General features: G+C 44.8%; 1 protein-coding gene across 1 annotated transcript in view; it reads left to right on the top strand.

Annotated features, from left to right (window-relative positions):
• Positions 1 to 8463: 8463 nt before the first annotated feature.
• PDE6A (phosphodiesterase 6A) overlaps positions 8464 to 15751 on the top strand; it is a 61238-nt gene continuing 53950 nt past the window's right edge. Inside the window, exon 1 of the mRNA XM_075996214.1 lies at positions 8464 to 9064. Coding sequence (XP_075852329.1) covers positions 8591 to 9064 — 474 coding nt within the window. The 5' untranslated portion in view covers positions 8464 to 8590. The remainder of the gene's footprint in view (positions 9065 to 15751) is intronic.

Here is a 15751-nt window from a genome sequence, read left to right as displayed (position 1 = left end):
ATAGCCTTATTCTGTCACAAACAGCTTTTTCCAAAGAGTAATTAAAATGATGTATTCACTGAGGGCATTGTGGGCCAGCAAAGAAGTCATTTCAGGTTAGGGGCCACTTTCAGAATCACCTCCTCAGCACCTCCTGATCACCCATCCTGGCCAGGCAGGACAGGTCACTTCCTCCGAGGCCCCACTGGACCCATTCATTGACTCCCATGATTGAATGGGCTATTTATTCCTGGTATGCTATCCAGGATTTGTTTTCACCATTATAGGTGTTTTACTTTTTTTAAAAAAAATTTTTTAACTTGATTGTTCTTGGAAATAGGTAACACTTAAAAAGTAGACAAATTCAAAAGGTCAAAGAGTTTACAGTGAAAAGTAAATCTCTTACTTACTCTTACACCTCTGTACTTTTCCATTTTACCTTTTCTTTTTTTTTTTCTTTTTGTTTAGTAAAGCGAGGCACATTGACCCTGTGTATCTTTCTAGAAGCAAAAACAGCACCCATTTCCTGTGTTGCCTTCCAGGTTTATTTTATACCAGCAGTTCTCAATTCTCGCTGCTTATTAGAATCTTTCTCTTTTTTTCTCTATACTTCTCTTATGTAGAAATATGCTCATTAGAATCTCTTGGGGAACTTTTATTTTTACTTTTTTTTTCTTTTCTTTTTTTTTCTTTTTCTTTTTAAAAATAAACTTTTCACTTCTTTCTTTTTTTTAGCCCAAAAATTTTTGGAAGAAATCTTGGGAAACTTTTAAAAGATAACGATGGGAGTCCACCTCCAGATATTATCATGATAACGATGGGAGTCCACCTCCAGATATTATCAAGATAACGATGGGAGTCCACCTCCAGATATTATCATTTAATTGATGTAGAGTGGACTCAGACATTGATATCTTTTAAAAGCCTCCCCCAGGAGATTCTAAGCACACCTAGGGTTGGCAAACCACTATTCTGTACATATACAAGACTTTCTCTCTCTCTCTACAAAAGGAGCATATAAAATATACCGTTCTGTTTTTTTAAATTATACCTTGAAGATTATTCCAAATCAGTGCGTAGAAAGCTGCTTTTGGGTTACCTATTGCTGAGTAAATCACTCCAAGACATTGTGACTTAAAACAATAATCCTTTTGTTTTTTCTCACAATTTCTGTGGACCAGGAATTTGGTAAGGGCTTGCCTGGATGGTTCTGGCTTGGGCCCTCTCAGAGAGGTGCAGTGTACCCTAGATAGTGGATTGAGTTGGGACAGAATGGGGACTGAAGCAGCTGACAGCCGTCTGGACAGCTTTCCTCCCTCATGCAGTCACAGGGCCCCTCGGTATGTCTTTCTGTAGGGGCTAGTTTGAGCTTCCTCACCCCACAGCAGCTTCAGGAGAGTCTGTGCTTAAATGGTAGCTGAAGGCTTCAAGAGCTAGCGTCTCAGCTCCATACAGCTCTATAAAGGCTGTACAGGGGGACGCTGTATATATAGCTTTTTGAGATCTAGCCTCAAAAGTCACACAGCTTCACTTCTATTTCAGTCTGTTGGTTGAAAGTCAACAATTTGCCCAATTTCAAGGGGAAGGAAATAGACCTCAAATGTCAATGGGTGAAGTGACAGAGTCACATTGCAAGAACATGTGGGACGGGAAACGTTGTTATGGTTGTCTTTGGCTCCAGCAGCTGCTTAGTATTCCACTGTTTCGATATATCGTTGTTTATTTAAGCATTGATGGACATTTATGTTGTTTTTATTCTTTCAATATTACAAATGATGCTTTGAATGATTACAGGAGTGTTTACTCTGTCCCCTCCCCCAGTCCCTAGAGCGGCTTGGGCCTTTAGGATCACTTTGTGATCACTGCGTGGGAGGGCAGAGAGCAACTATTCTCAGGCTCAAGAAAGCAACTCTGCTTTTGGACTTGCATAGAAATTAGGCTGAATTGTTCCAGAACGGGAGAGAATGGAAGGCCACATGGTCAGGAAGAAGGGAGATTTTTGAGAACCTCTCCCATGATTGAGATGGGATTAAGCTTTGCAGGATCCTAGGGCTCTCCCTGTCCTGGAGGGTTGGGAGGGTCTCCTACAAGGGTGGCTGTTGGTGCTCCAGGGAGGCTGGAGCCTGGGGGTAGGAGGCCCTAGCCATAGTAAGGACTCTCCGATCCCAGGCTAAGAGCACAACTGCTAGCCTTTCCAGGGCCATACCAACTTGGATAAGGGACACATTTCTGGTGCCAGAGCAGGCTAAAGGTTAGAGGGATTTTATGGGTTTGGTATAAGTTAGCCCAACAGGCTTTCACATGACCCTGGGGTGGGCATCAGTTACAATAATTGCTGGAGTTGAATATCCTGCCAGCACCACGGGGTTGGAGCTTGGAGCATTTAAAATTTGATTTGGAGAAAGAAAAGTAATGTGACTCTTACACCCAGGGTGAAGGAGCAGAAATCACTCATTACAAATATTTAAATACAGAAAGTGAGCTGTTATTTGACGTTTCACAGGGATGAGCCCCAGCATCCCAAGTCTGCTCTTTCAGAGCCGTGGGCTAAGAGCTGTGGGAAATGGTCTTTCAAAACGAAACATGAGCTCTGCCTTAAAATATTGACTTTGCCATGATTTCTTTATTTAAACTCAGATTTCTGGATAGCCAGGACAACATCTTAAAGGATTAATAGTGACCTTGTTCTACCTTTCTGGTCAAGTTTTTGATTAAAAAGATAAGAAAATAATCAAGCAAATGTAAAAAGATTTAACTACACAATGTTCACTTAAAAAATTAGAAACAATCTAAATAACCAATACTTGGAAATATATTAAATGAACTAAGGTATAGTGACCCAATGGAAGTCTATGAGGCCATTAAAAATCACCTACTAGGCTGGCCACAGTGGCTCACACCTATAATCCTAGAACTCTGATAGACCGTGGCAGGAAGATCACTTGAGCTCAGAAGTTTGAGACCAGCCTGAGCAAGAGTGAGACCCTGTCTCTACTAAAAATAGAAAACATCAGCTGGGTATGGTGGTATGTGCCTGTAGTCCCAGTTACTTGGGAGGCTGAGGCAGGAGGATCACTTGAGCCCAGGAGTTTGAGGTTATAGTGAGCTGTGATGACATCACTGCACCGTTACTGGGGCGACAGGGTGATCCTCTGTCTCAAAATAAATAAATAAATAAAATAACGTGGTAAAAGTATATTTAGTGGTTCAGAAATATGTTTACGTATTTTGAGATAAACACCTGTGGAAAGAAAAAAAGATGTTTGCATATGTTGTTAAACAGACAAAATATGTGTTGCACCACCATAGTTACATTTTTTAAATTATATGATCAGAAAAGAAGGATATATATCAAAATATTTCTGTGGGTGGGACTGTTATATTGATCTTTTTGTTTACCTATATTCTCTTATCCATAACACAAAGAAATATTACTTTATAAAAAGAAAAATAATAAAGTTTTGGTTAAATAGAATAGGAAAATAGGCATATTTGTATTACTTCTACTTTTTACCTACCGTCACTGTCTCATACTTAGCTTACATTAATGGCTACGTTTATTGAGATCTGGCCATCAACCAGGTTCAAAGCATAGACTATGTCTATTCCCCACAACAGCTTTGTAAAGTATCATTGTTACCTGCAATTTGCAAATGAGTAAAATTAAGACTGGAGGTTAAGTAATTCGCCCCAAATCAAAGCTTGCAAATTGTAGGAAAAGGATTCAAACTCAGTTATCTCTGGTTCCAGTGCCTAAGTATCCCCTCCTGCCTGTTGCCTTTCTCCAGCTATTGTTAAAAAGCATGTCCTTAGGGCCTGATTTCACCTGACTTTTCAGGATTACCCAAAGTTCCCAGCTCTTTGTGAGTTATAGATTCCTTTCAGAATCTGAGCTTTAGAAGAATGCACACAAGGTTAAAATGTACATAAGGACAAAACTTTTACCTGGCTCACCTGTGGACCCAAGTTAAACCCTCAAGGTAAAATGTTAATGAAGAGAACTTCACAGACTGACTGGCCAAGCTCTAGGGACACAGACCCAACAGGAAACACATCTAGCTGTATAAAGTCACTAAGTCAACAGGTGGCAACACAATTAGGAATTGGCATTAACTCTAGGTGAAGGGTGTCAACGGAAAAAAAGCCAAAGTCTGCAAGATAATTTTTTTTTTAATATTATGGACCAGGGATGCAGATGCAAAATAATTTTAAAGAGATTTATTCTGAGCCAAATTTGAGGACCATGACCCAGAGCCACTGCCAAGAGGCCTTGAGCAAGCGGACTCCCTATGGCTGGGTTACAGTTTGGTTTTTATACATTTTAGAGACAAGGGTTCTGGGTAAAGCCATCAATCAATGTGTGGGAAGGCATACATTGGTTTGGCCCAAAAAGGAGGGCCATCTCGAAGGGGGTTAGGGGGAGGCTTACAGGTTATAGGTGGGTTTAAAGATTCTTTAGATTGTAATTGGCTAAAGACTTGAAGCTTTGTCTAAAGACCTGGAATGTTTTAACATAAACTGATTACCAGAGATAAGCCACCATTTGTTGCATAAATTGAGGACCTGCAGGTTTGTTTTGCATACCCATAGGCCTGTTAATGGGTTACAAAGGAAGTCTCCAAGAAAGGAGGGGGGCATGACAAGGCATATCTGACCTCCCTCCTCCTGGCAGGCAACTTTGCCCTAGAATATTCCTTTGGCCACGAGGGGGTCCATTCAGTCAGCCTGTGGGGGGGAGGGGGGAGCATTTTAGTTCACAAGGTTAAACACCAGTGAAATATGGGAGTGAACCAAGGTAAGTAAGTATAAAATGAGGGTGGAGACCAACAAGGCTATTCTGGAAGTTCTAAGGGCTAGCTGACAGGGTGAGGGAAACTGTCTTCTCTTCCATGGCATCCAAGGGATGTCGGGGTTTGGCAGGCTAGGAGGGAAAGGCCTCTACAACAAAGAATTACTGGACTCAAAATGTCAGTAGTGCCAAGGCTGAGAAACCCCACTGTGGAGGGTGGCACTATGATATTCCGTACCTCCATAAGGTGGGATCCTCTGCAGTCATTAAAATGAATGTGAGATACTTTTGAAAGATATTCATATTTTGTAAAGTAAAAAAAAAAAGTCTATGGCCATATCACTCTACGTGTGTCTGCCTTATTTCTCCTGACCTTGGAAGCTAAGCAGGGTCAGGTCTGGTTAGTACTTGGATGGAAGACTGCGTGAGAATATTGGTGCTATAGTGTTTTGTTTTGTTTTTCTTAAGATGGGGATCTTGCTATGTTGCCCAGGTTGATGCTCCCACTTCAGCCTCCCAAGTAGCTGGGACTACAGGTATGCACTATCATGCCTAGCTCACCAGGATCCTCTAATTCAATTCTGACACTGTCCACCTGAGGATAGCCTCAGATCCCACATGTTGAGGACTCAGTCCTGCAAGACTGCACCCCACTTCAGATACCAGCTGAAAGTCTGGGTCTCTGGAACTTCTCGTTGACCAGTTTCAAGTTGGGCTTCTCATGACCCTCTCTTTGGGTTCTATTAATTTGCTAGAGCAGCTCAAAGAACTCAGGAAAACTTATACTTACTGGTTTATTATAAAAGATATTACAAAGGATACAGATGAAGAGATGATAGCACAAGGTACAGGGGAAGGGGCTTGGAGCTTCCATGCCCTCCCCAGGTGCACCACGCTCTGAGAATCCCCAAGTGTTCAGCTATCCAGGAGCCGTCTAAACCCTGTCCTTTTGAGGGTTTTTGTTGTTGCTGTTTGTTTTTTTTGAGACAAGGTCTCACTCTTGCTGAGGCTGGCCTCAAACTCCTGAGCTCAGAGTGATCGTCCCGCCTGGGCCTCCCAGAGTGCTAGGGTTACAGGCATGAGCCACTGTGCCCCGCCATCCTTTTGAGTTTTTATGGAGGCTTTCTTATGTAGGCGTGATTGATTAAACTACTGGCCATTGGTGACCAACTCAACCTTCAGCCCCTCTCCTCCAGGTTGGGGGTGGGGCTAGAAGTCCTAGCCCTCTAATTGTGCTAGGTCTTTCCATCCTGAAGCTGCTAGGGGCTGCCAGCCACCAGTCAATCATTAGCATACAAAGACATCACTTGGGGGATTCTAAGGATTTTAGAAGTTGAATGTCAGGAAACAGAGTTGAAGATGAAATAAACATCTCACAATATCACAATGCTGAACACCAAGGATGTGCCAGGCAGCCCTGCAAGGCCACCTGACAGGTCCCTGCCCTCAAGAAGCTCACAGTATAGTGGGAAGACAGACAATAGGACAAGGAAACAAAAAATAAACACAATAATTTCTGATAACAATAAATGTAATAAAAGAAATAGGCTGGGTGTGGTGGCTCACACCTGTAATCCTGGCACTCTGGGAGGCCAAGGCAGAAAGATGGCTTGGAGCCCAGGAGTTGGAGGTTGCAGGGAGCTACGATGGCATCACTGCACTCTTACCAGGGCGACAAAGGGAGGCTCTGTCTCAACAAAAACAAACAAGGCAACTGAACACCCCTCCTCGTAGCCCTCCACCCCTCCTTTTTTTTCACAAAAAAAAAAAAAAAAGGAAATAAATAGGATGCTATGACAGGCAGGAGCTGGGGAGGAGACAGTTGAGGGGCTGCTTGGGATACGATAACTACAGATGATAACTACAGATGAACTGGAACCTGGTTAAGAAGGCAGTGACAGGGGAGAGAGGGAGGGGGTAAGGGATGAAAAAAATGGATACAGCTATGGGGTACAAGGTACACTATCTGGGCGATGGGTACACCAAAAGCTCAGACCTCACCACTATATATGAAATAATACTAATATATACTTGTAATGGAATTCAACTTGGATCCCCTAAATCTACTAAAATTTTTTCAAAAGGAAAAAAGTACTAAAAAGAAGAAGGCGGCGATGGCGTGCAGAGAGCTGGGGAAGTGCCCTGGGACAGAGGGCTCCCGGCAGTTACAGTGGGAGTGTCTGGGAGGCTCGGGCTGCTGCGTGGGCTGGCAGGCCAGGGGGCTGCTGTGTACACAGTGTGGATGGGTGCAGCCCCATGCACTCATTATACTCTGCAATAAAGGAAGTAATCTACTTTCCAACAAAAATGATTTACTAAGGCCAAAGTGCCAGCAACTCCCTATGATCAGGCATTCCACAGTGTTTACCAAGTAGCGATGCCAGGCTCTGGCAGATACATTCACGGAAACTAAAGTTAAGTTTCCACCTTCCCAGTGTGCAGGAGTGCGGATTCTGGTATTTCAAGATTCACTGGGGTTGACAGCATCCGGAGCATCGTGTGCATTTCTGACAGACAACCCAGGAAAGTACAGGCTGGAGCCAGAGAAAAATCACATTAAGAGTGCCAAGAGAAAGATCAGATGGGTTGAAAGGAAAAAGATATTTAAGGTTAAGCTTCTATGAAATGGACAGAAAGTGAAATGTTAATTAGAGGGTACCTGTGAGTAGCAAGATTATGGGTGATTTTAATTGTCTTCCTTGTGTATTTTCTACAGTGAACATATATGACTTTTGTAATAAAGGAAAAAACATGAAAGGTGGTGTTGTTTTCATGAGAGCCCTTAGAATGCCAAAATGAGAAAGTCCTTGAACAGTGGCTCACGCCTGTAATCCTAGCACTCTGGGAGGCCGAGGCGGGCGGATCACTCAAGGTCAGGAGTTAGGAACCAGCCTGAGCAAGAGTGAGACCCTGTCTCAATTAAAAATAGAAAGAAATTAATTGGCCAACCAAAAATATATAGAAAAAATTAGCCGGGCATGGTGGCGCATGCCCGTAGTCCCAGCTACTCAGAAGGCTGAGGTAGGAGGATCACTTGAGCCCAGGAGTTTGAGGTTGATGTGAGCTAGGCTGACGCCATGGCACTCTAGGCAACAAAGTGAGACTCTGTCTCAAAAAAAAAAAAGAGAAGAAGAAGAAAGTTCTTGAAATCTAAAGCTAGGAAAGACTGTAGTGCAGAGATTGTGAAATCTGAGTCTACAGCTACCGGAATGCAGCCGAGGGAAGCAGGCCGAGTGGCTGTGCAAGTGGTAGGTCCACTGGGAGAATGGAGGAAGGGGACGGAAGGGTGGGGTGAGGGCCAGGGGTACAGTGAGGCTGGTGGGCAGCTGTCTCTCAGCTCCAGCCCTTCCTGACATGAAGGAATGTGGGCAGAGAAGCTAATCAAATCTCCTAAACAGTAAATGTCAGGCTCATATGTCCAATGTTTCAGAAAACTACGGCAGAAGGCAGACAAAACATGTCTGCAAGTAGCAGGTTGTCCCTGGGCTGTCAGTTTGCAGTCTCTGCTTTAGCTCCGTGCAGAAATCTCTTCTGAGCTCTTAGTAGACCACGGTGAAAAGAGAATTCTCACCTTCTCCCTGCTGGGGCCCTGCAGCATCTCGAACACACTGATCCCCATAATCCTTGTTCTTGAGAAATATTAATGACTTAATCTCCCGAGCTCGTTCCCGCTCCTATGCAGCTGTCTCAGTGCGATTTACAGACCAGACCCAGAGAAGTCCCCACTGCAGGGGCACATTCCACTTGCTGTGGACGGCAAACCACGAGCAGAAGGCCTCAGGCTCAGCCCCTCCATAGCAGTAGCCAGTGGAATTCCCAGCCATGGGGGAGGTGACAGCAGAGGAGGTAGAGAAGTTCCTGGATTCAAATATTGGCTTTGCCAAACAGTACTACAACGTCCACTACCGGGCCAAGGTCATCTCAGACCTTCTCGGGGCCAAGGAGGCAGCCGTGGACTTCAGCACTTACCACTCCCTGAGCAGCGTAGAGGAGAGCGAAATCATTTTTGATCTCCTGCGGGACTTCCAGGAGAACTTACAGACCGACAAAAGCGTCTTCAACGTCATGAAGAAGCTGAGCTTCCTCCTGCAGGCGGACCGCATGAGCCTGTTCATGTACAGAACACGCAACGGCATCGCGGAGCTGGCCACCCGGCTCTTCAACGTGCACAAGGACGCCGCCCTTGAGGACTGCCTGGTGATGCCGGACCAGGAGATTGTCTTCCCTCTGGACATGGGCGTCGTGGGCCACGTTGCACACTCTAAGAAGATCGCCAACGTCCCCAACACAGAAGAGGTACTCTCTTCCCCACGAGAGAGAGGGCAGTGAGGCCTATCCCATGGGGTGCTGGGGTGCACGTGGGGTGGGGAGCCGTTGGCCATGGCCACCAACACTGGGCTGGTGACATCGTGGTGCTTCTCTTTCTTGCTTGACTTATTTACTTCTCTGTATTTTGAAAAAAAGTTTCAAACTTAACAAAAGAGTTTACAATAATACAAAGAACTGTGTGTCTTCCATCCAAATTTACTAATCCTTACCATCCTGCCACCTTTGAGCTCTCTTTCCATTTTTTTTTCTGACTCATTTGGGAGGAAGTTGAGGACATCATGACCTTTTGTCCCTAAGTACTTAACTGTGTGTTTCCAGAACAAAGACATTTCTTTCCTATCCACAGTACAATGATCAAATTCTGGAAATGTAACATTGATACAACACCATTATCTAATAAACAGTATGTTAGATTTTTTTTCTCAATAGTCTCAATTATGCCCGGGTGGCACTGTCTCTCAGTCCCCTTGAATCTGAAAGTTCCTGAGAATGTCTGAAGGATACAAAGCAAATATTTTGCAGAAATGTCCCTCCATTTGGCCATGTCTGGTATTTCTTCATGATTAGACTCAGGTCCTGCATTTCTGGCAGGAATAACACAGCAGCGATGTGTTTTTCTTCATGCTTCACATCAGAAGGCATAATGGCAGTCGGTCCCATTACTGGAAATGTTAACATTGATCACTCGGTTAAGCACGTGGCTCTTTCTTCTAAGAGAAGAAAGTGTTCCATGGGATTCTAAGGGCAGTTCTGACAAAGATCTCTTTGATCACCTGGGGCAAATCATTCCTCCTCTCTGGACATTGGCTTTTAAAGGCTGTCTGTAATGCAGTTCTCCAAGGAGCCCTCTGCTGGGCCAACTCCTGCTCATCCTTTAGAGCTCAGCTTAAAAGCCCCTTCCTCAGGGAGGCCCTCCTTGATCCCCCTGTAATAGTCTCCTCCCTAGAATCACTTATCATGATGAGGCCTGAGGCCAGGGACCATCTCTGCTTTATCCACCAGGCATTTACCCCAGGATGCAGCATAGTGTCTAGCATAAAGCAGGTGCTCAGAAAACACTTGGTATAAAACACTCACGATCCGAGGCTGGGTATGGTGGCTCACGCCTATCATCTCAGCACCGTAGGGAGGATCGCTTGAGCCCAGGAATTCAAGGCTGCAGTGAGTTATGATCACACCACTGCATGCCAGCCTGAGCAACAGAGTAAGATTCTGTCTCTGAAAGAAAAAATAAATAAAAAGATTCACAGACAAGTAATTATGTAACCATTTCTTTAGACCTGTCTCACCCAAAAGAATGCCCTACCACTGCAGGGCCACCACATCAGGAGTGGTGTTGGGTCATTTCCCAGATTCAGCCCCTGGACATCGTGGGACTTTATGCTTACCTTCCCTCTGGCCTTATTTCAGATTAGGGGTCTTAAAGAGAGGCAAGGAAGAGGCTTCAGAGGGTGTTATCCAACCAGTTTATTTAATAGATAAACCAAGCACAGGCCGTCCTGGGCAGGGGGTCCCCTGGGGCGTGCAGGGGGTGGGGCAATGGCCCTCCACTTAAGGTGCTTTCAATTCTCTGGGCTTTAACTATAGCCAGGATGGATTGTCTCACCCACTTCTCTTGATAACAATCTTATGTCGTAACTCTTATTATGTCTGTTTCCCTGATGATGAAACTGAAACCCAGAAAGCTTTGGGAACGTGCTCAGGGTTACACAGAGAAAATGGCAGACTGGGAATTTGAACCCAGGTGCTCTGGCCTGGAGCCCACACCTTCCCCGCTCTGCCGGCCTATACTCCCTGCTCGTCTATAAAGTGAGGGGACTGCACTGGGTATTATTGAAGAAAGGCCATTTTTTTTTTTTTAGTTTTTTTTTTTTTTTTTTTTTTTTTTTTTGAGACAGAGTCTCACTTTGTTGCCCAGGCTAGAGTGAGTGCCGTCGCATCAGCCTAGCTCACAGCAACCTCAAACTCGTGGGCTCAAGCACTCCTTCTGCCTCAGCCTCCCGAGTAGCTGGGACTACAGGCATGTGCCACTATGCCCGGCTAATTTTTTGTATATATATTTTTAGTTGGTCAATTAATTTCTTTCTATTTATAGTAGAGATGGGGTCTCCCTCGGGCTGGATTCAAACTCCTGACCTCGAGCAATCCGTCCGCCTCGGTGTCCCAGAGTGCTAGGATTACAGGCGTGAGCCACCATGCCCGGCCAGAAAGGTCGTTTTGAATCATACAGCAGAGTTAAACTCTTAGGCTTTGAAGTCAGATCTGGGTGTGAATTCATGACACTGTCACTTTCTAAGAATATGGCCTTGGCAAATCATTTAGCCTGTCTGGGTTCATTTTCTAATTTATGAAATGGGGTGATAATATCTACCTCGCTGCTTTGTTGTAAGAACTAAAGGAGAGAATTATTTCTTATGTAGAAGTATTCTTATCACATTGTAATGGCAAGCTCTTGCTTGTGAGTATGATGACTATTTTGATGTGGTTGAGGATCTATTCCAAGTGATGCATGCTTTACCAGGTCTGTGTGGAAATTGAATCCAGTCTTGTCCTTGAAACTTTCAGTTTAGATTCTGTTTGTGGGAAGGCAGGGAAGAGAGCTGCTGAGAGTTTCTATAAACCCTGGCGTTAAGAGGGGTTGAGGATTTAGGAAGCTTCTCTGATTCTAAAAGATTCTAACTTACCAGTTTGCTGAGTTTCTGTGCTAAGGGATGGAGGGTTGCTTCCTCTTCAACCCTAACAATTCACCCTGGAAGCCATGCCTGACTTTCTCTGGAAGCTTTTGGGCCTGGGTCAGTCTGCCTGGCCAATGACTCATGCCTGGAGGGGAAGTCAGTCCAGGCCAGCCATCCTTGTGTTCGCATGTGTTTGCTTCAGAAACTCTTACTCAATTTATGGCTCTGGACAGGACTCTGGGAGTTGGGTGGAGGAGGAGGAAGAAGATGTCTGTGGACTGGGGGCTGGATCATTCCTGAACCACCACCAAGTGATACTCTTGGCCTGCAGGAAACCTGAGAAATTGTTGCAATCATTGCATTGCTGCAATGTGAAATCAAGAATGGGTTTTTCAGGACTGTGCCGAACCTCTTCGCCCCCTATAAGATGGCCAGTTAGGCTTGAATTTTAGATAAAGAAACAATAAAATTTTAGTATAAGTATGTCCCATACAATATTTAGGACATACTTACACTAAAGAATGATTTATTGTTTATCTGAAATTCAAATTTAACTGGGCATCCTGTAGTTTTATTAGTAACTCTGGAAACCCTACTTGCCATTCAGGATTTATTTCCCCTTTCTCCGAGCAGGAAAGCCTATGGAGCCTGTCTGTCCTTGTCTGTGTTACTCCCTGCTGGCCCCCCGCATCTAGTCCAGTGCCTGGAACAGAGCAGGTATTCTTTCAGTTTATTGAGCGCACGAACAACTAAATGACAGTACTTCCCCAGCACTTCCCATGGCCAATAAATCTCATTTCCGAAGACTGGAGCTGAGAGACTCTCACATCTGTCGTCGGCCCTTGCTCTCCTTCCCTTCCTGTGACACCTGGGGCCCAGCATGCTAGACCAGAGCAACCTCAAGGAGGACCTGATCCAACGTGCTGACTTTACCAAAGGGGAAACTGAGGCTCATAGAGGTTTCAACTACTGACAATGTACTGAGTGGTCCCTGAAGCCACTCATAGGAAAAGTCCCTCTTTCTCTAGGTGCCCAGGTTATTATCCCCCATCCTATGGGTATCTGCTTCACATTGTGGTTTAAATTTGGGCTCACGTTCTATGTGATATCCCACTATACCATGAGAACCAATAAGAACAACCTCATCTTACTGATCTTGTCAGAGCCAGTGCCTGGCACAGAGCCAGTGCTTGGTAAATATGAATTAATGATTCAATTAATTAATGAATCAATCAGTGAATCAATGAACCAATGAATGAATTAATGAGTAGAGCAGCTGTGCCACTTACCAGCAAGGGAGTTGTCTACAAAATGAGGATGACGACAGTTCAGTTCTATTTGGCAGGGTTGACATGAGAGAGTGAATGAGATAGTATATCTAAGTTGTCTGGCTCTGGGCCTAATACATCATCATTATTCAATAAATAGTCTATCTCATCATCACTCTTTTTGCTTTGTTTGTTCGTTTGCTTGTTTGTTTGTTTTTGGAGACAGGGTCTCACTCTGTCACCCAGGCTGGAGTGCAGTGGCCTGGCCATAGCTCACTATAACCTCTAATTCCTGGGCTCAAGGGATCCTCCTGCCTTAGCCTCCTGATAGCTGCGACTATTGGGCATACCCTCTCCAGCCAGAGGCAGGGAGGGGTCTTTCTATGTCGCCCAGGCTAGTCTTGAACTCGTGGCCTTAAGCAATCCTCCTGCCCCCAACTCCCGAAGTGCTAGGATTTATAGGCATGAGCCACTGTGCTCAGCCCACTGTGAATGTTTGAAAAGGTGAATTGGGGAATCCAGGAATGAGAAGCACTATTGCATTGCACTTCAAAATCTAAACTCTTTACCATCCTCCAAGGTCCTGCAGGGTCTGGCCCCTGCCCACCTCTCTAACTTCCCTACCCTCTACTCTGCCTCTCCCTCTCCTTCTCTGTGTTTCTGCCATACTGATCTTTTCTCTGTTCCTCCAGTGGGTCAAGTTCATTCCTACCCCCTGGCCTTTACATGCTCTGTGTTGTCTGCTGGGACCATGTTCCACATGTCTGGTCCCTTTGACCCTTCAGCTCTCTGCTCAGCGATATGGTTTCACAGAGGCCTCCCTTCACCAGGGCAAGAAATCCACCCCTCTTGTTCACTGCTGTAGCCCAGGGTCTAGGAGAGTACCTGGCACGACGTACAAGGCACTCTGTGCATGTTGCGGCTGGCCTGTGTCCCTGGCAATGCTGACAGTCTGGAAATCTCATCAAAGTGTTGTTGCTTTGTCCTGCCATCCTTCCCCTCCCTTTCTACAGCATCACTCAGTTTATTTCCTTCAAAGCAGTTATCACAAACTGGAGGGCGGAAGCTTAGTTGTTTACTTGGTTTTTGTCTGTCTGCCCCATTTGAATGTAAGCTTCGCCAGGGCAAGAAATCCACCCTTTCTGTTCACTGCTGTAGCCCAGAGTGTAGAAGAGTGCCTAGCATGTAGAAGAGTGCCTAGCATGTAGAAGAATGCCTAGCATGTAGAAGAGTGCCTAGCATGTAGAAGAGTGCCTAGCATGTAGAAGAATGCCTAGCATGTAGAAGAGTGCCTAGCATGTAGAAGAGTGCCTAGCATGTAGAAGAGTGCCTAGCATGTAGAAGAGTGCCTAGCATGTAGAAGAGTGCCTAGCATGTAGAAGAGTGCCTAGCATGTAGAAGGCACTCTGTTATTGCTCCCTGAACGAATGAATGGCTCTGGGCTTTCCCTAGCTGGGCCTCTGATTTCCGGATTTTAATATAAATGGTTTGAGCTGAAAGGCTTCTAAGTCCCCTTCTGCCTCTAATAATCTGAGGTTCTGTAACATGGTTGCTTAGAATACTTTATATGCTGAAAATATAGGAAAGACAGTGATTGTGTAGGTGCCAGTCAATTGGTAACTGGAGTGCTCACGAGGGAAGTTCCAGGGCTGAGAACTCAGTGGGAAAGAGCATTCAGGAAGGTTTAGTAGTATCTGCCTCTGATGCAAGTGACACCCCAGTATTTTCTTTCCCTGATAGGAGTGCACATTGCAAAACTGAACTGACTTCATGAAATGAATCTAAGTATGCCCCACCCAGACTTGTGCTCAGGAACTCATCTGTATCCTCAGAGAATGACACAGAAAACTCTTCTTGGCTAATGCCTCTTTAGAGATTTTGCTTAATCCTGAAGTGCTAATTCCAGTAGAGCACTGCAGGCCTCTCTTAATTACTTTACCCTTCACCTGGTTTGAAATAGCTTTGCTGATAATTATGGCATTGCCTATTTATTTAATCCCACTCCAAAGATGCAGAGTATCACACTCGGAATTTCTGGTTGTGGAAAGATTCTACAAACTGAGTTTTAGAAAAGCTCTGTGAATTGACTCTGTGAAATACATTTCCACTCTCAGAACAGCATGGACTATGCATGCATGTTTGGGCTGGCCTATGTCCCAAGCAATGCTGACAGTCCAAAAAACTCACAGTGCCACCAGGAAACAGAAAGGTGGATTCTTTTGAATTTAAGACTACAATTCATTTTTCTAAAAAAAAAAAAAAAAGACTACAATTCAGGCTCTATTTCCTCATTCGGACCACATGGACTGCAGTACAAATGGCTTTGGGGAAGAGTGTGGGGTGTGTGCTCCTCTATGTTCCCAGAGCTTTCAGCCATGCCCTCATGGCCTGTGCTACTATTATTGATTTATCTGTGAGCTGGCCTGAGTCTTAGTAACCTGTATGCCCAGTGCTCAGCATAAGTGGGGCTTCACAGCCCCATGGGCCACACAGCTTTTATGGGACACACAGTGGGGCTTCCACTGAGATTCGTGGGATGAGGATATACAGTGTGTGGTGCTAGAACTGGATTATTTAAAAAGCTGAAAATAATGAATCCTTTTGTTCAATGATCTGGACCAAAGTCCCACCTTATTCAGGCTTCTCCGGAAAGGCAGCAGAGCTGAGAGCAGGTTCTTCTTTTTTTTATTTTTTAAAGAGATGGGGCTTTC

Source organism: Microcebus murinus, chromosome 21 (assembly GCF_040939455.1).
Source record: "Microcebus murinus isolate Inina chromosome 21, M.murinus_Inina_mat1.0, whole genome shotgun sequence".
NCBI lineage: Eukaryota > Metazoa > Chordata > Mammalia > Primates > Cheirogaleidae > Microcebus > Microcebus murinus.
This window is presented reverse-complemented; position numbering and strand designations above follow the sequence as displayed.